We start from the raw sequence: 24,099 nt of genomic DNA, 5'->3' as shown, positions 1-24,099 counted from the left end.
GACTCAGTTGAATCAATCTGTGCTTGGTCCTTGCTCCACAGCAAGTATCGGAAGTGACGTTTGCTGCAATGGCCAATTGAGATGGCTGCAATGAAGAGTGAAACTGAAGCAGACAACTTGTAAGCAGTGGACGGGCTCCAAGCCTTGTCTGTAAACAATAGTGTATCATAAGGGAGACGTCTGCGCTAGCGCATGCTCTCGCTGGTTCGATCTTTAAAAAACTGCCCCATTGGCTTTTTTTTTCTCTTGCCAGTCAGATTCAGAATGAGAAATATTCAGAGGCTTCAACAGAGATACTTAAAGTTTAATTTTTGTTTTTTAAATCGTACCATGCAAATTTTTTTTTAGATCCAAATATTGTATGTCTTCATGAGGCAATTCTTAATTTATACATTTACAGGATTGCAAAGTAGAGCCAGGGAAAAGAAAAATAGGAGAACTGTTAATCTCAGAATTTCTGGACTTCACCACTCTGCGATCTACAATACACATTCAAAAAGTCACTGTTTTATAGAATTTTGAGGGAACTAGGCCTCTTTTTGTTGAATTCTACTTTTTGTTTTAGTGAATTGAAAAATCTTATTTGATTTCTTGGAAAGGACATGGTTCTAGTCATATTGTTGGATGTAGTTCTTGTAACTGCACTCATTAAGTAATTATTCAAATTTCAGTCACTCTCTGCAATTTTTAAATGCATACAGGATAGCATGACTTCGGCCTGGGCTCACATTAGTTATTAGTAAAAAACCAAAGCTTTTTCCTGACAAGTCCAAAATTATGACAGCCGACAGAGAAATCAAAATACGGCATATAAGTCATAAAAAAAGAAAGATAACTGCTACACTATTTGAAATACACAGTGTGTCTCTTGAATGGAATACAATACAAGTAGCCTGTTTTGCTATAATTAACTTGTTGACTTGAATGACTTATGGCTAAGACGTTCTCCAGTATCCATTGGTGTGCTCTATGATGGACGCATAATGAACTGAATTGTGCTTCACCCATAGCTAGGACATCATATAGCAGCGAGCAGTTAATGACCTAAGAATTGCTCATGTTTTATGCCACCTACAGGGAGCACCTGGTCCCGCGGTTGGGTGCCCTCTATGCTGAAGCGGTCACCAAGGGCTCCTTCCCTCCGGAAGCCGACATAGCCACGATTGTGGTTCTGCCCAAATCTACGCCGCCTCCTTGTGATCGGTCGGCCTATCGGCCGATCTCTCTTATCAACACTGATATCAAGCTTTACGCAGCGGTCCTGGCCCAGAGGCTCCGGCCTTTTTTGTCGTCCTTGGTGCATCCGGACCAATGCGGCTTCATGCCGGATCGTCGCCTTCACGTGGCCTTGGCTCACCGCCATCGCATATCTCCATATCTCACCCTCCTGCTTGCCGATTTCGAGAAAGCTTTCGATTCGGTTGGGTGGCCCTACTTGTTTGATGTCCTGACCCACATGGGTTTCGGCCCCAAGTTTGTTGGAATGATACGGGTCCTTTACGCGCACCCCCGCGCCAGAATGTTGGTTAATGGGGCACTGTCAAGACCATTTCGGATCGGCCGAGGAACACGGCAGGGGTGTCCGCTATCGCCCCTCCTCTTTGCGCTTGCAATGGAGCCCCTTGCTGCCCTGATCCGAGCGGATCCTCTCCTTCGGGGCTGGGAATGGCCGGGCCTTGAGCCGGACAGAATAGCCCTCTACGCGGATGATGTCCTGCTGTACCTTAGCGATCCGGCGCGCTCGGGACCGCGCGCACTCCAAATCTTAGGCCGCTTTGGCCGCGCGTCTGGCCTCTACTTAAACCCGCGAAAGTCGGTCCTTGTGCCTCTGCACCCCTCCCGGGAGTGCTTTGACTGGCAGGACACTCTTCCCCTCCGCCGGTTGTCCTTCAGGTACCTGGGCATCTGGGTCTCTCTTCTCCCGGAATTGAGCTGGGTTCTTAATGTGACCCCCCTGGTCAAGAAAGCCAAGGTAGATCTGGTGCGATGGCAATCGCTCCCGCTCAATCTGCTGGGGCGGGTGGCGCTATACAAAATGATGATTCTCCCCCGGTTCCTTTATGTATTGCAAAATATCCCCGTGTCCTTCCCGCGGCCTTGGTCTCTCGAGCTGGATGGGTTGGCGACCAGATTTCTCTGGAGTGGCGGGAGACCGCGGCTGGCCCTGTCGGTCTGTCGCCTGCCCACCTTTGATGGAGGGCTAGGCATGACCAATCTTTACCTCTACTACCTGGCCACCCACCTCCTGGTCGTCCATGACTGGTTTGGGGGGGGATGGTCTGACCCGGTCGACATTTTGATACCCGTTTTGTATTTTGATTTGTATACATCAGTCATTTTGTTGAAATCTGTGTTTTGTACATATATGTTAAAACTCACAAAGATGTTTCATGAAAATATGTATGAAATTGTAAATCTATTTTGCTGACAAAAGGGTGTTACGCTACTATAAAGCTGTGAAATAGTAGTAGTGACAGTGTTGCTAAAAACTGGAATTGAATTGATTGTTCCTTATGACTAAAACTTCTTTTGAATATATCCCCGTTGTAAGAAATTTTTTGTTCACCGTTTTGGTGACTTGATGAAAATTCTGAATGATCGTTTAAATAAATTCCTTGAGGAACATTTGTATAGAGAGCATTTGGCATAGGCACCTTTCCATGTTATTTGCTGCTTTTGGAGCCCGAATTTTCTAGCCTTATTTGTGCTCGCGAAGTGTATTGTAGGATATTGAATATTATTCTCACTGCCTTGGCGACCACCTTATCCAAGGTGATCTCATCTCGCCCTCTCATCGATTCACTACCATAAGTGATTGTTGGTAGAAGCCTAGCTCGAAGCACTTCTAGTAGAGGGATAAGATTAGGGCTGGTTATTTTGTGCTTGATGTTTTTTAGTGAAACTGCCAATAAGGTTCCTCTGCCTTTGATAGCCGCCTTTTGTTTGAGGTACGTGCCCTTCCTGTCGCAGATTATTCCCAGATATTCATATTCGTCGACCGTCTCCAACAGCCGGCCCCCCCATCATCCATCGGGGTTGATGTTTTTTGCTCTGCTGGTTTAATACCATGACTTTAGATTTTTCAAGGTTTATGCTTAACCCGTTCTTGCCTGCGATTCAGTGTCTCTTGGATGGAATATAAAACAAGTAGCCTGTTTTGCTATAATTAACTTGTTGACTCGAATGACTTATGGCTAAGATGTTCTCAAGTATACATTGGTGTGCGGTATGACGGACATATAATGAACTGAATTGTGCTTCACCCATAGCTAGGACGTCCTATTGCAGTGAGCAGTTAATGACCTAAGAATTGCTCATGTTGAAATAGTTTTCCAAATTAGTACATTGCAAGATACATCATTTTGTTTACCTTTGGTTTTCTTTTTAGGTTGCACAGAATGACTTCAATAGAAAGGGAAGATAAAGACAAGGTAAAAAAGAAAGAACGTAAGCAAGAAGATGAGGAGACCATGCTGCAAGCTACCTGGGTGAAATATAGTTTCCCTGTCAAGCACCAGGTGTGTACTTCGTATTAATGTTTTACATTATGAGGACTTTTACCTGTGTCAGAGATTTCAGGGTAATACTCCTAGTTCTGTTAACTGCTCATGTCTCATTACATTTGGTGATACTGCACATATTTATTCTTATTTATTTGACATTTGGGCCGCCATTCCCCTCCCCTCCTCCCCCCCCCTAACACACACACACTTTTTGCTTGGCTTTAGATGCAACTTTGGCTGTCGAGTACTGAGTCCCTGCTGTCCTGATTACCCGTACCAGTGCTCTTTCCCTGAAAACATGTCCACAATCTGTACTTCTGCCCCCGTAAGTCCCTTGTAAGTGGTACTCTGGGTACACATTGCCTGGAGCCTGAAGAGGGTCCCCTGCACCCCCTCACTAGATCCATGCCACTGCCCCTGGCATGCCCTTGTGAGGTGAGTGGAAAAATGACCAAGTCAACATTGCACAGTGCTTGTGTGCCATACCAGCTAGCACTGCCTGAGATATAGGTAAGTCACCCATCTAGCAGGCCTTACCAGCCCTAAGGCAGGGTGCACTATATCCCATGTGTGGGCATATTTGCATGAGCAGATTGGCCCCTATATCATTAGGGTCTATTCCTTAATATTGTAAATGCCAGGGATGCCATAGAGAGTACATGGGCTGGGGACTTGTCAACTCTAGTTCCACAGCACCATAATGGCTTCACTGAACCCAGTAGCGTTTGATACCAAGCCGCTCCTTGTAATAAATCCACATTGATGCCAGTGTGAAAAGTATTAGAACATGTACTCTAAGGGCACCTCAGAGGCGCCACCATAAAACCTACCAACACCGGTGTGGTCACTGTCCAGCTGTAGGCAACCAGCCACCACCCATGTTTCTGGGCCCCTGGGTAAAGAGTCCCTGCTCTCTGGGACCAGAAACAATGCACATCCTGTGCAGAGGTGTCGCTCCTCCTCACCCAGGATGGGCCGGTGCTCGAAGGGGGAAGCTTCAATGGCCTCCCACCTATGTAATGCAACCTCCAGCCTCTGCTGCTAGCAACAATTGGCAGCCCCCTGGTTTACACCCCCACCTTCAGTGGGAAACCTGGCAGGAAAACTCAGGAGAATACGGGGTGTGCCCACCTCTGCCAGCTGCATCCCTAAGGTGGGGAAAGCGAGGTGAAGCCCATCTTTCAGTCCCCGCTATCTTGAAGATTGGGAGACCCCCTCCAATCAGGGCTAGGTCCAAGTCCTATATCTAAGCAGAATGAGTGAAATACAGACCCTCTGTGCTAAAGAACCGTACACAGTTTTCCATAGCAACCAAGTAGTGATGAGAACTCATCTCAGTGTTTTACCTAAAGTAGTGTCACATCCATCATACTATTTCTCTTCCCACGTTTTTTCCTGACCCTTCCATTACAGCCGAGAGGTCTTTGAACTCGCGAGAACTCAAAAGGGTCTTAAAGTTTTACTTAGGCAAAACTAAAACCATTAGGCAGTCCGACCATTAATTTTTTTAATTATGGTACCATTAGAACAGGCTTTGCTGCCTCCAAACAGTCCATTTCCAGATGGATTGTTTCCTGTATCGAGGTTGCTTACCAGTTGGCCAACAAACACCTTCCTGCCAGGCCCAAATCCCACTCCATCAGAGGATAAGCAGCCACTTTGGCCTTTCTTCACAATGTCCCCATTTCTGAGCTCTGCAGCCACTTGGAGATCGGTACATACATTTACAAGTCACTACCTTCTCGATTCAGACACTGGAGCAGACACTCTAGTAGGCCAAGCCTCTTTAAAGAATTTGTTTCAATGATGAGAGCAACTGCTTATGAATCCTTTTAATTTGTCTGCAGAGGTATGGGATGGGCTTAATACTCTATTCAGTGCTTATGACTATTGATGAGCATCCCCTGGAAGAGAAGGCTAAGTTACTTACCTGTAATCCTAGTAATCTTACAGTGGTATCCTCATCAGTCATAAGCATCATGCAGCAGTTCCTTCCTACAAGTCCTGCTCTTCAGATAACCTTACACATTTGGACTGACCTAACTGTCACCCCTAAGGCATGATGGGATACAGAGGTTCATGGTTGCCTTAAAGGCTCGGTGCCAGTTTTCTTCTTGTGTATGCTTTAAATGCAGCCTAATGGCTAACAATGCCTATCCTTTTACTTGCAGTGTTTCACTTCAATAAAGGCAGGTTTTTTTGTCCCAACCTGATGCTCTCTATTTCTTTTTCTAAAATTGCGATTCTTATTCTAATTATAATGCTTATGACTTTGAAAAACACTAGGAGGTTGGTTAAATGGTAACAGCGTACATGATAATTATGGACTTTATAATCTGAAAATGAAAGAACATATTTTAAGTAATTGTGAGCAGGAAAAATTACACCAATACCTAGTAGACCTGGGTCCAGTCTCTCCCCAAGAGTTGGGGAGGAAGGCTGTTCATTGGGTAAGAATAAGTGTCCAAATTTCGATATGGTGGGGGGCCAAAAGACTGAGCCTAAACCACCCCCCTTCCCCGCCTCCTCCATGCCCCCCCCCCCCCCGAAAAGACAGTACGGCACTCTGAAAAAGATCAAAGTAAGGAGTCTCATGTATGCCCCCCAAAACCTCTCCAGGAGTGTGGGCCCAATGACACTTCACAGACCAAAACTGGGTACCAAGGTAAGAACTGTCAAGATAGATCTGATAGAGACGTCTAGCCGCAGATTCCTTAACTTAGAATATCCCCAGACGTCATACTGGATCCCGAAAACCTTTCGCAGCAGCACCTATGCTCGCTGGGGATGGTGCCGTCCGGGACCGGCCTGACGTCGTCCACGAACATGACATCAGCGGAGCCATATATGCCCCTCCCGGCGTGCTGACGTCAGTTTTCTTCTCTTCCGCGTCCAAGCGTGAATCCTGGAAAACCAGTTGTTCCTTGGCCTGGTTCTTGGGCCTTCTCGACACCCTCAGGTGTCGTGGGAACAGTGTGCAATGCCTTCCGGCTTTAAGGCTTGTGAAGCTTGTGCGTGTCAGATGTCTGGCACTGACCCGCACCTCATCTGTATGTGGTGCCTCGGCGTGCATCACCACTCCAAGGACCTGTCAGAGGATGAAACCGAAGTCCTTGAGAGAGCGTCGCATGAAATTGATGTCTGGTCCGGCTCCCTCCCGTCGCCGCTCTTCTCGAGATCGGGCTCGTTCCCGGGGTTGCTCCCGGACCGCCGTGCGACAACAGGGAAGCTGCCTCCTCCTGCGTATCCACCCTTTCTGGGTGTTGGGGAAACGCGTGCCCAAATGGAGTCTTATTCTAAGGTACTACAGGCTTGTTTTGAGTCGCCTCCTCTACCTGGTGCGCCTTCGGGTCCCACAGAGGTAGCAGGCGCTCATGCCGGGTCCTCGTCTGCGGACGTTTCCCCGACACCAGCTGTGTGTGTCGACTCCGATTCCGGAGCCGACGCGACGCCACCGAGCCAGAACCCAGGGCACAGCCCTCCCGTCTATCAGCGCATAGCGCTGTGCGGCTTCCTGCGGCTTCCTGCGCCAACGTCGGAGGCGGTGCCGGCGATACCGGGTAATAGACCAGGCTCGACGCCGGCACCTCTAGCTTCCTCTAGCTTCCTCCAGGCAGGTTGTGTCCTCTGTGAAGGTCGTCGACGTCCAGGCTTCTCCGATGCGGCGTCGATAGACGTCTGTACCGACGTCTATTCCGCTTCCCTTGGTGGTTGCTCCCCAGACTCCTCGGGCTGCGATAGGTCTCCAACGCGGCGTCCGTCGACGCTGGTTCTACCATTTACGCCTCCTCATTTGGAGCCTGATGCTTCTTGGACTCCACAGATCAAGGAACCAGGGTGCACGTTCCCTGTGTTGCCTGGCCTTCGGGTCAGTCTGCGGCTCCTCCACTCCTCATGTCTAGTGGCAGGATTAGCCTTCAACAGTCTCCTATTGACGGTTTGCTGTCACACGGATGGCGACTGAATCTGGTGCTGCCTTCGCGCGTGCTATTCAGTAGGCGGCTGCTGTACTCTGCTTTCAGCCTCCTGTGGTGCCTCTACTTTCTGATCCTTTATTGGATCTGCTCAATTTGGAGCCTATTGAAATAGAACCTTTGCTGCCCTTCAGGGACTCTCTGCTTGACATCCTGCGTGGCACATGGTCACGACCCTCTTCTGGTGACCCTGTTGATCGGGCTATTGCTCGTAGGCACCGCCCTGCTCATCCTCTTTGTCTGTCTCTTCACCCACCAGCTCAGGGCCTAGATCAGGCAACTTTTAATTTACAGTCTTCACCCTCGTTGCCATTGTTACCTCCCACTAGGGAGTCTATGTGGCTGGATGATTGTGGTCGCCGGCTTTTCGCCTCTGCCAGCGCAAGCTTCCAGGCTTTAAATACGGCCTGTGTGTGTTTGCGCGCGCATCCTCAGCTCTTTGGGACTCAGTTGCTCACCTTCTTCCTTCTATTCCAGAAGGGCCACGGACAGAATTGCTTAGTCTTCTGCTGCATGGCAGAAGCATGGCAAAATTATTTCTTAGGTCTTCACTCGATGCAACTGACTCTATAGGACGGGCCCTTGCTCATGCTGTGGCTTTACGCCGCCATGATTGGCTGCACGACAGTCGCTTCCAAGATCATATTCGGGATACCCTCAGGCATCTGTTGTTCAATGGATCTTTTTGACCGCCACGTGGATTCGGCGGTCTCCCGTCTTTTGTCCGGGCTGCAATAAATCTTGGTGCCATATTCTCTGCATTATTTTACGGCGCACATCCTAATGCACAGGTTGATATAGTGATCAGTTAGTGTTCATGGCTGGTTAGCCATCTCTATGTTCGTTCAGTACAGCCGTGTGCTGATTCTCTTGTTTTGTCAGTCCTCTGACTGTGTGCTTAGCCAAAGAGGACGCCCCTCCTGGGGATTAGCCTTACCATATGTGGGGTATTTGCTGTCTTCGAGCAGACATCCTGCTGGGAGCCACTTGTCTCTTTCTACAGTGATCCTTGTATAGCTTTGCTCTGTTACACATTTCGGTTGGTCTGTCTGTAGTGCATCGGAGCCTGGCATAGGTTCCGTGCCGTGTCTATCTCGCATTCCTGGTGAGACACCTTGTCGCAGTCCTTTCACATATGACACCCTATTTGCTGCTGTGTGGCCTGCTTATTATTATTCTTATTGGTGCAACTTGGACGTACAGCCCCTTCTCGGTTTGTCCTCCATGGTAGTTGATTAGCATATGTTCTCTGCTATGCGTGGTCATGGCCTCTTTCTGGCTGCTTATCCTACAGCAGTGTCGATATCCCTGCTGTTTCCGTACAAGTGTTTCCACGCTTTTGCTTGGGTTCATACTGTGCACTCTCAAAGGGCGTGTTTTCCTTGTAATACTCGCTCCTTGGGGTCTGGGGCCTTTACATTCGTACTCACTTTTTTCCACTGTCATGCCTGGCTCTTTCTCCTACTCTGCCTTGCAGGGGACTGTTATTTCTCCCAGGCAAGGGACATATGTTGTTTACTGTCCTGGATATTGTCCTATCCAGTTTTCCCATGTCTGCGGGCAATTTTAGCGTACCCTAGACTCTTGTTGAGTCACGCTTCTTTTTTCTGCGTTTTTTCTTCCTGTTCGGTATCTGCTCTGTGTTCTTACCCGGCGGATCCATGCAGGCTATATCATTCATGCGGTATCCAGGGTTCCTGGCCCAGTCTGCTTCTACCACCAGCTCTTATGTGGTGTTCGGCTTGCTTGGTGCCCTTTTGGGCCGTTGCCTTCTTGCTGTTGTGCACCTCTGAGATGCTCCTGCTACCCTACAGGGGGTTCTTGCTTACTTTGTGTGGTTCCAGCGTCCACACGGTATACTTAGATACCTTCCGGTATGCTTAGGTACCTTCCGGTCATCGCTCTTGTTTGTTGACGCTCGACTGCTTGTCGTCGGCCCTTTCCTGGCCGAGGTCCTGGCGTGTCTTGTGCTTTTGTACTACCTGCACCTTCTGGCCATGGATTGGCATCCTGCCATGGCTATCAGTTGTATCTTGCTGGTACCGGTTTCAACAGGGCTCCTTTTTGCTGTTGTACATATTGGGCCGGTGTGCGATGTCTCTCTCAAACCCTTGGTTCAGTTCCACTTCTTGCAAAGTCATGACCTTCCTTTTAACTCCAGCATATCTAGTATATGGTTTCTTCTCCATGCTGGCACTTGCTGGGTAAGGGTCAGCCTCTTGTCACTGCTGCCCCACGTGCCTTTGCAGGTGCAGGTTCCACACTGCTTTTTTCCACTGTTCTGCTTGGTCGACCAGTAATTGCTTTTGCTTTCTGTCGCCACCTCGGATCCTGTGGATCCCTCAAACCCTTGGTTGGTTCATCTCCTTTTCGGAAGTTATGAACTCTCACTTCGCCACGGGCATTCTGGCTTTTGACCTTTCCTTCTCTCAACCCGGCATTCACAACTGGGTTTTCGTGCTGTTCTTGACGGCTTCTTGTGCCTTTGTGTTGGACTGTGTCCCGTCCCTCTCGGGCCTCACCTGGTGACTCCCCTGATCCATCCGCGCTTTCTCCATTCCAGCCCCCTGACGACCGCGCCTACCTCGAGAAGAACGAGGAAGCAGGCGAGGATTGGTACTTTTCTCCCACCCCTTCCTTCAAGGGGGCGGAGTTTCACATCCCGGAGCCCACCAAGAAGAGCCCGCCCGATGACGACAGCGGAACCCGGAAGAAGGAAGAAGACGACGAGATCCAGTATACGAGGACGCCGGAGATCGAGGGAAGAGCCGTGCGAGACGCTGAGACCGTGAGGAAGGAGCGGAGAGACCCCAGGAGGACGCAGCGCCCAGCCACGGCCCCTGAGGGTCGTGGCTTGAAAAGGTGCGTGCCAGAGTACGCGGGATCGGGAGTGGGGTGGGGGCACGGAAAACGACAAGCTAAATAGGGACGGGCTCACACGCTCTACCGGTAAAACCCGAGGGTTCCTGCAAGCTAGTCCGGATCTGTCCCCCGCCTTTTCCTTTGGTGATGGTGATCTTCCTCCAAAACTCCTCCTAAAGCTCTCACTAGCAGCCTAGTGCAATACAACACGGGTGTTGCCCCCCCCCCCCCCCCCCCCCTTTGCGCACCTGCTGTGGTACCCCGAGCACTGACCAGTGCCTTTGTTGTGTTTTGTTTCTTTTTCTTCTCGGTTTACCTCGACATCCACGGAGAAAGAGGGAATCCGGCCCAACCGTGACCAGAGAAGGGAGAAGGATTCTTTCTTCGAGGGAGAACGGCGTCGGACTAACTTCCCCACAATTCCTTTTTGATTCTGTTTTGTGTCTATCTTTAATAAAAATACGGGGACCCAAAACCCTTTATAACGCACTCTGTAGTCCAGCTGTCTCTACCTCCCTACACTTTGCCTCCCGTTGTGTCCACTCTCTTTAGAGCTTCATGGTCTGGTGGTCAACTGTGCTATCATTACTTTCCTCATTGTGGTTCGTTCCAAAGGTTGACGGTGCTTTTAATGCGCCTTATGGACGACTAAGTTCCCTCAGGAATGTGGTGGGGTTCAGTCGCAGACACGCCTCCTCCGTGGGTATGGCTTCGGTATCTATTCTCAGTTAAGGAATCTGCGGCTAGACGTCTCTGTCAGATGAACGAGTTACTTACCTTCGGTAACGATGTCTGGTAGAGACATAGTCTAGCCGCAGATTCCTTTACGCGCACCCGTCGTCCCCGTTCTGCGAGGACCTTTTCAGGTTGGGGCTTTTTATACTCGCCTCACTTTGGGTGGCTTGCCCTTTTGCAAAGTAATATTCTCTAAGTCCAACACAGACTGCTTCATTCTGTTTCTCTGCTGTATTCCGCCCTTTCTCAAGATTGGGCGGTATGTTGACAGATCATGTGTTCTTTCCAGCCCTCGGCCTGGATTGTACGGTGTGAAATCTATTTATGCTTTTACCCACCTTCCCGCTCTTCCCTTCTCCATTGCCTTGTGGTCTTTGCCACCCCTGTGGCCTTTTACTTCAGATCTCTTGGCTCTGTACATTTAAGGGTCCTTTATTGGGGTGGTGACGCCTTGTGGTGACCTCTCCTTAATCTGGTGTTCCGGACTTGTTCTCCTTCAGTGTTTTACTTTCTGGATGCGGACTCTCTGTTCTCTGCCAGGCTGTTTTTCGACATCCTTGTCTCCCTTTCACGCTGATTGACCTTCGCTCTTGCGGGGTGACTTTTCAGAGCACTGCTCTCTTACCTGTCAATTACTTCCTATTTTATCATCATTTTTGCACACTGTTCCCATATTCTCATAGTTTTTTGGTGATGGCTCCGCGTTCTGACGCGGAAAAGTTTCTCCGACGAAAACTGACATCAGCGCACTGGGAGGGACATATATGGCTCCGCTGATGTCATGTCCGTGGACGATGTCACTGCGGAGCCGGACAGCGCCGCCCCTGGCGTGCAGAGGTGCTGCTGTGAAAGATTTTCCGGATCCAGTATGACGCCTGGGAATTTTCTAAGTTAAGGAATCTGCGGCTAGACGATGTTTCTACCAGATAGCTCGTTACCGAAGGTAAGTAACTCGTTCGACAACCCCACCGAGAATCCTACCTATCCGAAAAATCAAACCCCTAGTGTAATTCCACGGGTTACCAGTGTCGCGTTTGAGAGTTTTCCTCTGATGAGGAAGTCCTAGCCTTCAGCTGGAAAGTGGGCCTAAAAGGTGAGTTGGAGATTCCAGAGGGGAATGGACACTTCCACAACCTACTGGTGAATGGAATCCCAACTACTCCCCTGAGAGATACCTGTGCCAGTCACACAGTGGTGAATGGCAGGCTGGTTCTCTCAAACCAGTACATCCCGGGAGAGAGAAGAGTAAGGGCCATTCCATGGGAGGTCACTGTGAGAGCTGTAGTGCCCCTAGCGATAGATGGGTCCCTTAGTTGGAGAAAGATGGTAGTCAATAAAGACCTCACCCAGAGGTTGGTCCGAGCCAAAGTGATGTACTGGTCCAGTGCCAGACCTCACTCAAGGAATCTGGAGGGGCTGAACCTACCGCTACTGCAGATAAGCCCCAAAAGAGGTAGCCAAAGAAGAAGTAGTGTAGGAAAGGTGGGCAGCTTTCAGCCACCGTTCCAGTGAGCCAAGGATATTCTACATCAGTGGGGGAGAACTCCAAAATTTGCACCGGTGAGGCCCTACCTGACCCATAAAAAGAACTGACTAGCCAGGCAGCTGATCAGCCTGAGTCGTTGGCTCCTCAGCTGGAAGAAGATCGTGATACTAGGGTGCTCATCCCAGTGTGCCATGCCCACAAACCACTGCCCTGGCATACATCAGTCCCCCCTCTAGCTGGGTGCCCTATGCCAGTGGTGAGGGTACATGTGCATGAGCCCTGTATCCCTACAGTGCCCATGTCCATTCCTGGGCACTGTAAGTGCAGTGCTGCCATTAAGAGTATATGGTGCTGGGAGGTTGTCATTACAAACTCCATAACACCATAATGGCTACACTGAAAGCTCTGAAGTTTGGTATCAAACTTCTCAGCACATTAAACCCACACTGATGCCAGTGTGGGATTTAATGTAAAATGCACAACAGAGAGCCTCTTAGAGATGCCCCCTGAAACTCGGCTAACTCCCAGTGACCTGACTGAGTGGCTGCGCAGGCTGCCACCACCAGACATGTTTCTGGACCCCTGGGTCGAGAGCTTGCTGCTCTTGTGGGTCTGAAACAATGCACATCCTGGGACGAGGTGCCAAGCCTCCTCCCCCAGGATGGGCAGGGTTCACGAAGAGGAAACTTCAAAGGCATGCCGCCTTTGTGAGCTTCTCCAGACCACTTGCTGTACTCAGCAACTGGTCCCCACTGGTTCTACCCCCCACTTTGGGCGGGAGACCCGGCAGGAAAAACAAAGTGAGGAAGAGAGGTGTGCCCACCTCTGCCAACTCCACCCCTAAGGTGGGGGAGGCGAGGTGAAGCACAACCTCGAGTCCCCGCCATCTTGAGGATGGGGGGACCTAGCCAACCAGGAACAGGCTCCTGCCCCCCTCCCACTGGAGAGTGGCAGAATAGGGGGTGTACCCACCCCAGGGAAGGGACCCATTGGTCCCTGCCCTTTACCTACCTGTAACGCCCCTAAATTTAGTATTTAGGGTTACCCTGAGCCAACCTTCCTCAGATTCAGCAACCACAAGAAAAGAAGGACGAGAAGCCGTGCAGAGCCAACAAGAGGACAACACCCACTGACTTTGCCCCAGCCCTACAGGCCTGTCTACCCTCGAACCTGCTCCTGCAAAACCCCGGCGTGTCCAACGGCCAGCAACCTCAAAAACCCTGGAGGACCTCCCTGTATTCACTTTCCAAGCTGCTTCTCCCGTGAACACCGGACGTGTTTGAACTGCAGCTTCTGGTGCCAGCCAGAAACCGCGAATCCAGCCCACTCTGCACGGGCCGAGCCCGGCCTATGTTTGAGTGAACAAACACCACGAGGAGGTCCCCCGGGCGATCCTGACCCGAGATCCGGCGACCCCTGACCTGTCTCAAGCCTCCAGACAACGCCTGCAGCCTCAATCCAGGAGACCCCCTACCGAGACCAGAGCGAGTAAGAAAATACGACGTCCCTCTGCATCCCAACATACCCCTCGAAGTGGTTGTCACTCCTGGCAGATCTTCATCCCCGAGCCTGCAGCGTTTGTTTGTCCCGGAGAATCTCCATTGAATTCAACAGGGCACCCGACCTCAAAACTGCACCCTGCTACCCTAGCGCAGCCGAGGGTGCCCCTTTGGTGCTAACTTGGTCCCCAACGTGCCCTGAGCTTAACCCTAGGAGCTTTGCTCCAACAACCCTGTGGCCTGCTTGCCAGCAGCTACCAACCGGAGTCCCCCTATCCCCCATAGGATAACATTGGGCTTCAACACTCTGCACTCGTCGCCTGAGTGCCGCTGAAGGTGCAACAACAGTGCATCACTGACCCTGGGAGATCCCTGAGTCTAACCCCAGAACCCTAACTCAAAAGACCAATTACTTACCTTGAAACCGATAACTCCTTTTTCCTCATAGGATAACATTGACACTTTTTCTCTCAAAGTTTTCCAAGTGTCGACTTTTGAAAACTGGAAATATTCCTTAAAAATCAGCCGAATAACCAAAACGCATTTTCTCAACTGTTTTCAGGAAATGTCCCAGTGCTGAATCCAGGTTCCAGCGCTGAGTAAGATAAAGTGACGATAACCTAACTTATCTGCCAAGTGAATTTCCTCCTATAGGATAACATTGGTGATTCTATGTGAAAAAGTTTCTAAGTCTCAACTTTTGAAATACAATAATATTCCTTAAAAATCATACCTTTAACCAAAACGCATTTACTTACCTGTTTTCAGGAAATGTCCCAGGGCTGAATCTAGGATCCAGTCCTGTGGTTAGAAAAGTAATCTGAAAAGTAATTAACTGCATTTTACTTAAAAGCCCATTCAATTGAATGTACTATACCTGCAAGGTGTTGCAAACTGCATTCTTAAACCTGTAATCAAAAGCAGTACCAGTTATACTGCAATTCTGAACTGTGTTCAAACAAGTCAATTACTACTGCAAAGTCTTTATATGCTTACCTGTATCAGGCTTGCTTGGTTCTAGAAATAAAACAGTATATTTTGTATACAAAACAATTGGTCTAGAGTTCAGTTCTTGAGTGTGTGAGACCATTTGCTGACTGAGTGTGTACATCAAATGCTTTACACTGTCCTCTGATACTGCCTTACTGCTCGACCAGGCTACCACTTTAGTGAGTAAGGTTCTATCTAACTTTAATCTCTGCCAAACCGAATTTGACACTATTCCACCAAATCCCATGTCTCAACATATATATTTATGATCCGATCTGCCCAATGCAGTTAAATGGGATCCGTGTAATATATAATACATCTTGTAATGCAGTGTATGTTAACTATAAAATATACTTGATAAAACAGACTAACACATCAGTTTCATTTCTTATTATTGAAAATGCTTGTGTCGTTTGGGATGTTTACCCCCCCGGTCTCAGGTCTCCACTCCACCGAAAACCAAATTAAATGGAAAGTTGAGTTTGTCCCTGGCCCCAGATGCATTTAATGTTGTAGGAAGCTGGCTCTGTATATACTATACCAAAGTGAGGTACAGTGTGCACAGAGTTGAGTGGAACCCCAAAGGTAGGTAGAGGTAAAGTTAGATAGCACCTAAATCTCTATTTGTGGTAGTGTGGTCGAGCAGTAAGGCTTTATCAGAGGACAGTGTTAAGCATTTGTTGTACACACTCAGTGAACAAATGAATTCACACACTCAAAGACTGAACTTCAGACCAATTGTTTTTGTATAAAAATAATCTTTTAGTTATTTTATTTTCTAGAACCAAGCAAGCCTGGCACAGGTAAGGGATACATACTTTGCAGTGAATATACCGTTGTAACACAGTTTGAATTGCAATGGTAAATGTACTTTGATTTGATCACAATAGTGTTAAAGGTAATGCAATGCTTTTCAGAATACAGGACATATACTTAGTATAGGATGTTTTGTTAAATTACAAGTAAGTTACTTTTGAGATTACTTTTCTTACACAGTGCAGTATGCCTGTATACTGCACTCTGACATTTCCTGTAAACAGGTAAGTAAAATAGTTTATTACAATTTTAAAGAATTTCTTCAGGTTTTCCAACTCTACACTTAGAAACTTTTCATAGAAAAACAGTCCATGTTAGGGGGTTAGGGGCCTCTGGTTGGTGGCTGATGACGAGCAGGCCACTGGGTTGTGGGAGCAAAGCTCATGAACTTAAGCTCAGGGTAAATGCGGGTTTAGGCCAGCTCAAAAGTTGCACCTTCAGCGGCACTGGGGCGGCCGGGTGCAGAGTGCTGTTTTGGCGTCGGAAGCCCTGTAGCTTTCAATGGGGAGTCTCCGGTTTGCAAAAGCACTGCAGGGTCGGGGACGAAGGTCTTCTGGGTGCGACCAGCACTTGGAGAGGTATGTTGGGGGTTTGTTAAGCACTGTCTGTTGGGCCACCCAAGGCCGTGGGGCGTCGGGTGGAGGGGGCCTTTTAGGGTCGGATCTTCTTACCAGCTCCTGGTCGCAGTTGGGGGACCGTAGGTTTTGAGGTTGCAGGCGTCTGGTTGAGGCGTGAGGCAGGTCAGGGGTCGCCTAATTTCAGGTCCGGATCGCCGGGGGACCTCCTTGTGGTGTTTGCCCACTCGAGCTCGGGCCTTGGACGGCGGGTGTAGAGTGGTGCGGATTTGCGGTTTCCGGCCGGGGTCAGAGGTTGTTGTTGAACTAATCCGCTGTTCACGGGAGACAGTCTTTGTGGTTGAAGGCATGCAGGTCCTCCAGGGTTTTTGAGGTTGCTGGCTGCAGGACACACCCGGACTTCGCAGGAGCCGGTTCGAGGTGGAGACAGGCCAGTAGGGCTGTGGTCAAGTCAGTGGGCGTCTTCCTCTTGTTAGCTTCGGCACAGCTGTTCAGTCATTCTTCTTTTCTTGTTGCAGGTTCTTGTCTGCCTTCTTGGTTCGGGGCTGCCCCCTAAATACTGTATTTAGGGGGTGTTTTAGGGTTCTTGAGGTCAGTAGCCAATGGGCTACTGACCTTAGGGTGACTTCACCCTTAGTGGGCTAATCCCACATGGGGGTGTGAGCACAATCCCTAATCCTGATTGGGGGGTGCCTGCCATCTGCAAGATGGCGGGCACTGAAGAGTGAGCTTCACCTCGCCTCCCCCAGCTAAGGGGTGGAGTTGGCAGAGATGGGTACACCTTCTGGGCTGGCTAATTTTTCCCGACTGTCTTCCCGCCGAAATGGAGGGGAGAAGGAAAGGGGCCTGCTCCTGATAGCAGGAGAGGCTGGGGATTACATTGCAAAGGCTGCAAGGCCTTTGAATCTCCCCTGCCACAGATGGCTCTTCCTTCTCTAGGGGAGGTGTGAATACCTCGCACTGGAAAGGCTTTCTTTCTGGGATCCGGGAGCGAAGGCTCCCACCCTAGGGGTCCAGAAACATGTCTTGTGGTGACAGGCTGGTTTGTGCCAGTCAGGGAACCCTCCAGAGGCTGGCCGTTTTTTCAGGGGGCATCTCTAAGAGTGCATTTTTTTTCATTAAATCCCACACTGGCATCAGTGTGGGTTTAATGTGCTGAGAAGTTTGATACGAAACTTCTCAGTTTTCAGTGTAGCCATTATGGTGGTGTGGAGTTCGTAACTCCCAGCACCATTTACTCTTACCGGCAGCAGTGCACTTACAATGTCTAAGAATGAACTGAGTGGAATACTTGGAGTAATTCTCAGTTGGTGAAATCAAAGATCAGATACCTCCGGTTGGACATAGTTAAGGATATTGACGCATTACCACAAATAAACTTCAATTGAGTCTTAGCAGAGGTAAGGAAACTTTTGAAAACATGGAGTGGGCTCCCCTTAACATTCTTAGGTAGATCAAATATCATCAAGATGACAGTCATCCCAAAACTTACATTTATTTTTAGTGCAATTCCCCTGGAATTTAATAAGTCCTCCATACTTAAACTACAGGGAGAACTAAATGGCTTTATATGGAACTCAAAATGCCCGAGAATAGCTTGGAAAAAACTAAGAAGAACAAAGATCCAAGGTGGTATAGCAAGTCCGGATATACTAGAGTATTGTAGGGCCTTTCAATTTAAATATTCTAGGGTATTATTGCAAAGCTATGAGGTATATCCACCACACCTACAAGCGATGGTAGACACAGGGGGGCATTTCCTATTTAAATTTGGTCATCAAAATGTTTTTTAAAAGATCAAGCTGAAAATTCTCTTGTCGGCAGCTAAGTTATGGCTGCAAATCAGGAAAACTATAAAGATCCCTTATTATAGCCAATACGCTCCAGTCTGGGATTCCCCCGGTACTCCTGATTGCCTCAAAGACCAATTGGCCATACCGCTAAGACGAGCAGGAATCTTGAACTGGGGGGAACTAATCCTAAATGGCACTTTGATAGGTTGGGATTTGTTAACAACTATTACAGAAGCTCAAATATCAAAGTTTAAATATTACCAACTATCGAGCTGGATAAAATCAATAACAGAACCACTTAAGGGAAACCAGCAATTGGAACTTAAGATGCTCGGAGCTAGATTTCAGAAAAAAGAAGTATCATTGTAGTACTGGACTCTGATAACAGCCGGTGAAGACAACTTTACGATTCCAGATTCGACCTGGGGGATTTCACTGCCTACAATAGATCTGCAGGACATATGGCAAGTATCAATGGGGAAAGGTTGGGGTATTACCCAGTCCGCTGCATTAAGGAGAAACCACCTTTTCACTATCCACAGAGCCTACTGGACCCCAAAGAAGCGTTCAAAGTTCAGAGGTCAACAACAAGCAAAAATATGTCCAAAATGCGGTGAAGTGAAGGTGGATGACACACACATGTTCTGGCAGTGCCCCCAGCTCGAAGATTTCTGGTCAAAAGTTGGTAAGACACTGACTGATTGTGAGAAAGTGGCTCTGTATATACTGTTCCCTAATAGGTACAGGGTGTACAGAGTCCACAGTCCCCCAGAGGCTGATAGAGGTCAAAGTTAGGTATGACCTTACTCTCAAAAGTGGTAGCTTGGTCGAGCAGTAAGGCAGTACCAGAGGACAGTGTAAAGCATTTATTGTACACACTCAGTCAGCAAATGGTTTCACACACTCAATAACTGAACTCTAGGCCAATGGTTTATATATATCAAATATATGCTTGTTTTATTTTTAGAACCACAAAGGGGATAAAAATATACTTTCTCAGAATGAGAGGTTGAATATAAATACTTTTGTCTTAAGCAAAATAATGTATGTAAACAGTCACAGTTGGTTGCATTAACCCCTTGCATGCCCGACCCTTTCCCCGCCCAGTGCCACGCCTTGCATTAGCAGGCGGAGTTCATGACGAGCTGGACTCGTCATGGGCACAGCGCCACCGCAGCCCATGACGAGTCCAGCTCGTCATGGGCACTGAAGGGGTTAAACAATCCTATTTCCTAAACATAACCATGCATTGAGCTCAATGGTAAATTCAGGTTATTTGTAATAAATTACTTTTCAGATTACTTTTGGAATTCCAGGTCTGGCTCCTAGATCCAGCCTTGGGTCAGTATTCAGAATCAAGTGATGAAAGTCGACTTAATAACTGTAATGATTTTTAAATAATATTTAGCTATTTCAAAAGTTAGCACTTAGAAAATATTTCAAAGAAAACATTCAATGGATCTCTATGGCAAGAAATTCAAATTGCAGGTAGAGTACTTTATCGTTACTTTAGTAATCCAGGACTGGGTACCTAGACCCAGGACTGGGATCCTTATCAAAAACAGGTAAGTAATTTCGTTTGCAGAAATGGTACGATTTTAAAAGAATATTTCAAATTTGCAAAAATAGACACTTAGAAGAAATTTCACAGAAAAGCAGACAATGGTTTCCTATGGGAGAAAAGTGAGTTAGAGGTAAGTATAGTTGTGGACACTTTTCAGAGTCAGGGCTGGGCACCAAGATCCAGCACTGGGAGCTCACCTAGGAGCAGGTGAGTAAATTCGTTTTTGTCACTTGGCTGATTTTTGGTGAATATTTGCAGTTTTGAAAAGTTCACACTTAGAAGATTTTTGAAGAAAAAGCCAGTCAATGTTACCCTATGAGGAAAATGAAGTTAGCGGTTTAAGGGTAAGTACTCGACTGGCAGAGTTGAAATTCCGGGCATAGACTCAGGGGTCCCCCAGTGTCAGGTAGGTAAAGTTGGTTCACCCTCAGCGGTTTCAGGACGGCCGGGTGCAGAGTTAGGCCCAATGTTATCCTATGAGGGATAGGGGGGCCTTGGTTGGTGGCTGCTATCTGGCAAGCCACGCAGCTGTGGGAGCTGGGCTCCTGGTCACTTACTCAGGGCAAGTGGGGAAGTAGGTTAGTGTAGAGAGTGCACTGCCAGGGCCACTCGGGCGGCTGGGTGCAGGGTGCTTTTGAGCCGTCGGGCGCTCAATGGAAATCAATGGGAATGTTCCGGTTTGGAAAAAGGCTGCAGGCTCGGGGACGAGGATGCTTCAGGTGCCACCACCACTTCGAGAGGTAAGTTGGGTAGTTGTAGGTTAGGTGGGTACCCCGGGATTGGGCACAGGGGGCCGTAGGGCGCCGGGTGCAGGGGTGCCTTTTGATGTCGGAAATCTTACCCTCTTGTTGATCGCGGTTGGGGTGGCACTCGGTTCTGAGGCTGCAGGCTTCTTCCGGAATGTCGAGGGGGGTCCTTGGGTGCCGGACTCTGGGTCACAGTCGCCGTGGGGTCGTCCTCAGGGTCTTTGTCCACTCCGGCACTGGCCAGGCTTGGCTGGTGCAGAGTGTGTTGGGTCCGCGGTTCCGGGCTGCTGCCAGGGGTTAAAAATAGGTTTCTTGAGTAGAGCCTCTACTCATGGGAGTCCCAGGGGCTTAGAGCCAAAAGGTAGCCAGGTCCTCCGGGGTTGGTGAGGTTGCTGGCCACGAGAGATGCCGCGCTGGTTCAGGTTCGAGAGTCGACAGGCCGGTAGGGCTGGGGCCAAAGCAGTTGGTGTCTTCTTCTCTTTTTAGCAGCTGCAGGGCAGGTCCTTGTTCTTCTTGCTCTTCTTGTAGTTTTCTATCTGGAATCTGAGGAAGGAAGGTTCAGGGTGCCCCTAAATACTAGATTTAGGGGCGTTACAGGTAGGTGAAGGCCAGGGACCAATGGGTCCTTGTCCTGGGGTGGGTACACCCCCTATCCTGCCTCTCTCCTGTGGGAGGGGGGCAGTAGCCTAATCCTGATAGGGTAGGGCCTCCCATCTTCAAGATGGCGAGAGCCCGGAGATGTGCTTCACCTCGCCTCCCCCACCTGAGGGGTGGGGTAGTCAGGCTGGCACATCCCCTGTCCTTGTATGGGGTTTCCGGCCAAGCTTCCCGCCAGAGTGGGGGGTTGCAGTGGCCTGGGGAAACTCCAAATGGCGGCATGCCTTTGTAGCTTCCCTTTGCTCGTCCTGGGGGAGGAGATTTCTCACCTCACCCAGGATGTGCATTGTTGCAGGCCCGGGAGAGCAGGGGCTCTCCCACCCAGGGGTCCAGCAACGTGTCTGCTGTGTGGCAGCCTGGGCAGCCTCAGAGCAGACGTGGATTGTAAGTTAGCTGTAAGGGGGCATCTCTAAGATGCCCTCTGGGGTGCTTAGTACATTAAATCCCACACTGGCATCAGTGTGGGTTCAATGTGCTGAGAAGTTTGATACCAAACTTCCCAGGCTTCAGTGTTGCCATTATGGTGCTGTGGAGCTCGTGTTTGACGAGCTCTCAGCACCATGTACTCTTAAATGACAGCACTGCACTTACAGTGCCCAGGAATGGACCCGGGTACTGTAGGGGCACAGGGCTCCTGCTCCTGTGCCCACACCATAGGCGTAATGCACCCAGCTAGAGGGGTGGCTGACATATGCCTTGGCAGTGTAGGTGATGGGCATGGTACACAGTGATGTGTGCCATGTCGACTTTGTTTTGTCCTGCACCCAGACACTCAGCCTGCAAGGGCAGTGGGTGTGTGTAAGGGTACAGGGCCTCTGAGGGTGGCACAATGAGTGCTGCGGCCCTTAGAGGCCTTCCCTGGCCACAAGGCCCTGGGTACCTAGGGTACCATTTACTAGGGGCTGACATGTGGCTAGGGTTTGCCAATTTGGAGTTTGTGTGGTTTAAGGAAGGAACATAGGCCCTGGGCACCTGATTGGCAGGAACCCAGGGTACACTCAATCAAAGTACAATCAGCAATTTAGCAAAAAGTGGGGGCATACCATGCAAGAAAGATGGCACTTTCTCACACTGATCTCTTTGGCCAACAAATAGCTGTAAGTATTGAACTGGTAATTTTTGGAATATATAAAGCAGATGTAAGTGTATGTAATTTAGATTTAAGACAAGAGAACCTACTTTTTGTGTTAATCCTTTTGGCCCCTAGAGAAATATGTATTGACTGGGTTAGCCCTGTACCACCAAAACATCTGGATTGGTGGAACTCAATTGGTAGAATGAATAAATTAGATAGAAGTGGAAGGCCCAGGAAAAAATATAACTTTTGGGAAATATGGGAGCACTTTTTTAATCACAGAAATCAAAGACAAGTCCAATGATTTTAACCCAGGCAATACTCAAAACGAATATACTTGGTCTAAACAACCAAGGACGGTTGGTCTCCCCCGCTGTGCCTAGGTGACAACTGGTTCCAGCTGCAAGGGAAAATTTTCTTTCGTACAAATTCCCGCTTTGTTGGCTCAGAAAAGTTGTAATAGCAGCATTGGTTCCTATGTCAAAACCTGACACAAGTATTGCAAAATGAGGACAAAAAAAAAATAAAAATTAAAAAAAGAATGAACTGAGACACTGTAGGGGTACAGGACTCATACAACTGAACCCTCACCACTGGTATAGGTCACCCAGCTAGAGGTGTGACTGAACTATGCCAGGGCAGTAGGTGTAGGCATGGCACACAGGGATGTGTGCCATGTCGACTCTTCACTTTGTTGTGCACCAAAACACGCAGCCTGCAAAGGCAGTGTGTGAGTGTAAAGGTGCAGGATCTCTAAGGGTGGCACAATAAGTGTTGCAGCTCTTAGAGGCTTGCCCTGGTCACAGTGCCCTGGGTGCCTGTGGTATCAGGGGCTGACCTGTGGCCAGAGAGTTGCAATTGGATGTAAAAGGTACAGTTTTTGGGAAAGAACAGAGGCCCTGGGAATCTGATTGGCAGGGACCCAGCGCACATCAAGTCAAAGTGCATCAGTAGTCTGGCAAAAAGTGTGGGGGGGGGGGGGGTTAGTGCAACAGAAACCCAGTTTCTCACAAATGTGTCCTCCCTTGTGGTGTCAGTGCATCATTGATATGTATAGTACCTGAGTCATAAGTTGTTATATGGAAGTGCGTCAGCCTCACCTCTGTCACCATCTAACGAGTTATTACTATCCGATTCCTGGTCTGTTTGTTTTAGCTCCGACAGTAACGTGTCCCAGCACTGTGCTATAGGGTATTTATGCCTACCCGCAATCTCCTCTTTATGTAGTGCCGTGCTCTCTGCCTGTGCCCATACCATCAGTGAGTTTTTCCAGCTAGTGAGGGCAGGGGGGTGTTTTGTTTTCCATCGCTTGGTAATTAATCTTTTGGCTATAATAAGGCCAGGATCCATGAATCTGGATGTGACTCTGTGCTTCTTGGGTCTAGGAAAAAGACCCAATATAAATTCTTCCCATGTGTGCATTTGGGGTCTGTCAGTTTGTGCAGGCAATGCTGCTGTCGCATCTTTCCAATATAGTTGTAATGTGGGACAGTACCGTAGCATGTGTAACAAAGTGCCACCCATTTGCATACATCTCTGACAATCTGAGTTAGTTAATTTAAAGTAGTTGTTAATTTTGTCAGGGTATAATTATGCCATATTTATGATATAGTTCTGAATAATTCTGAATTTGGCGTAACGTGGTATTTGGGTAGGAGTAGCCAGGATCGTGTCCCATTCGCTGTCAGTCCATGGAGATGCCCGGTCTCCCTCCTACCGGGTCGGGAGAGACGTCAAAGGCTGTAGGGTGTGTGTTGATAGAACGTCCGTCAGCCAACGTTTTATGTGGCTTCCATTGCCCATCACATGCAAATACTGAATAAG

At 48.7% G+C, this 24,099-nt stretch overlaps 1 protein-coding gene across 5 annotated transcripts in view; it reads left to right on the top strand.

The window, feature by feature from the left end:
- BPTF (bromodomain PHD finger transcription factor) overlaps window positions 1-24,099 on the top strand; it is a 1,440,172-nt gene that overhangs the window by 283,193 nt on the left and 1,132,880 nt on the right. For all 5 annotated transcript variants that reach the window (XM_085617259.1, XM_085617261.1, XM_085617262.1 and 2 more), the window contains exon 10: window positions 3,389-3,518. In XM_085617259.1, coding sequence (XP_085473385.1) covers window positions 3,389-3,518 — 130 coding nt within the window. The remainder of the gene's footprint in view (window positions 1-3,388; window positions 3,519-24,099) is intronic.

Source organism: Triturus cristatus, chromosome 7, assembly GCF_964204655.1.
Source record: "Triturus cristatus chromosome 7, aTriCri1.1, whole genome shotgun sequence".
Lineage (NCBI taxonomy): Eukaryota > Metazoa > Chordata > Amphibia > Caudata > Salamandridae > Triturus > Triturus cristatus.
The sequence above is the reverse complement of the archived record's forward strand: the minus strand, read 5'-3'. Positions and strand labels throughout refer to the sequence as shown.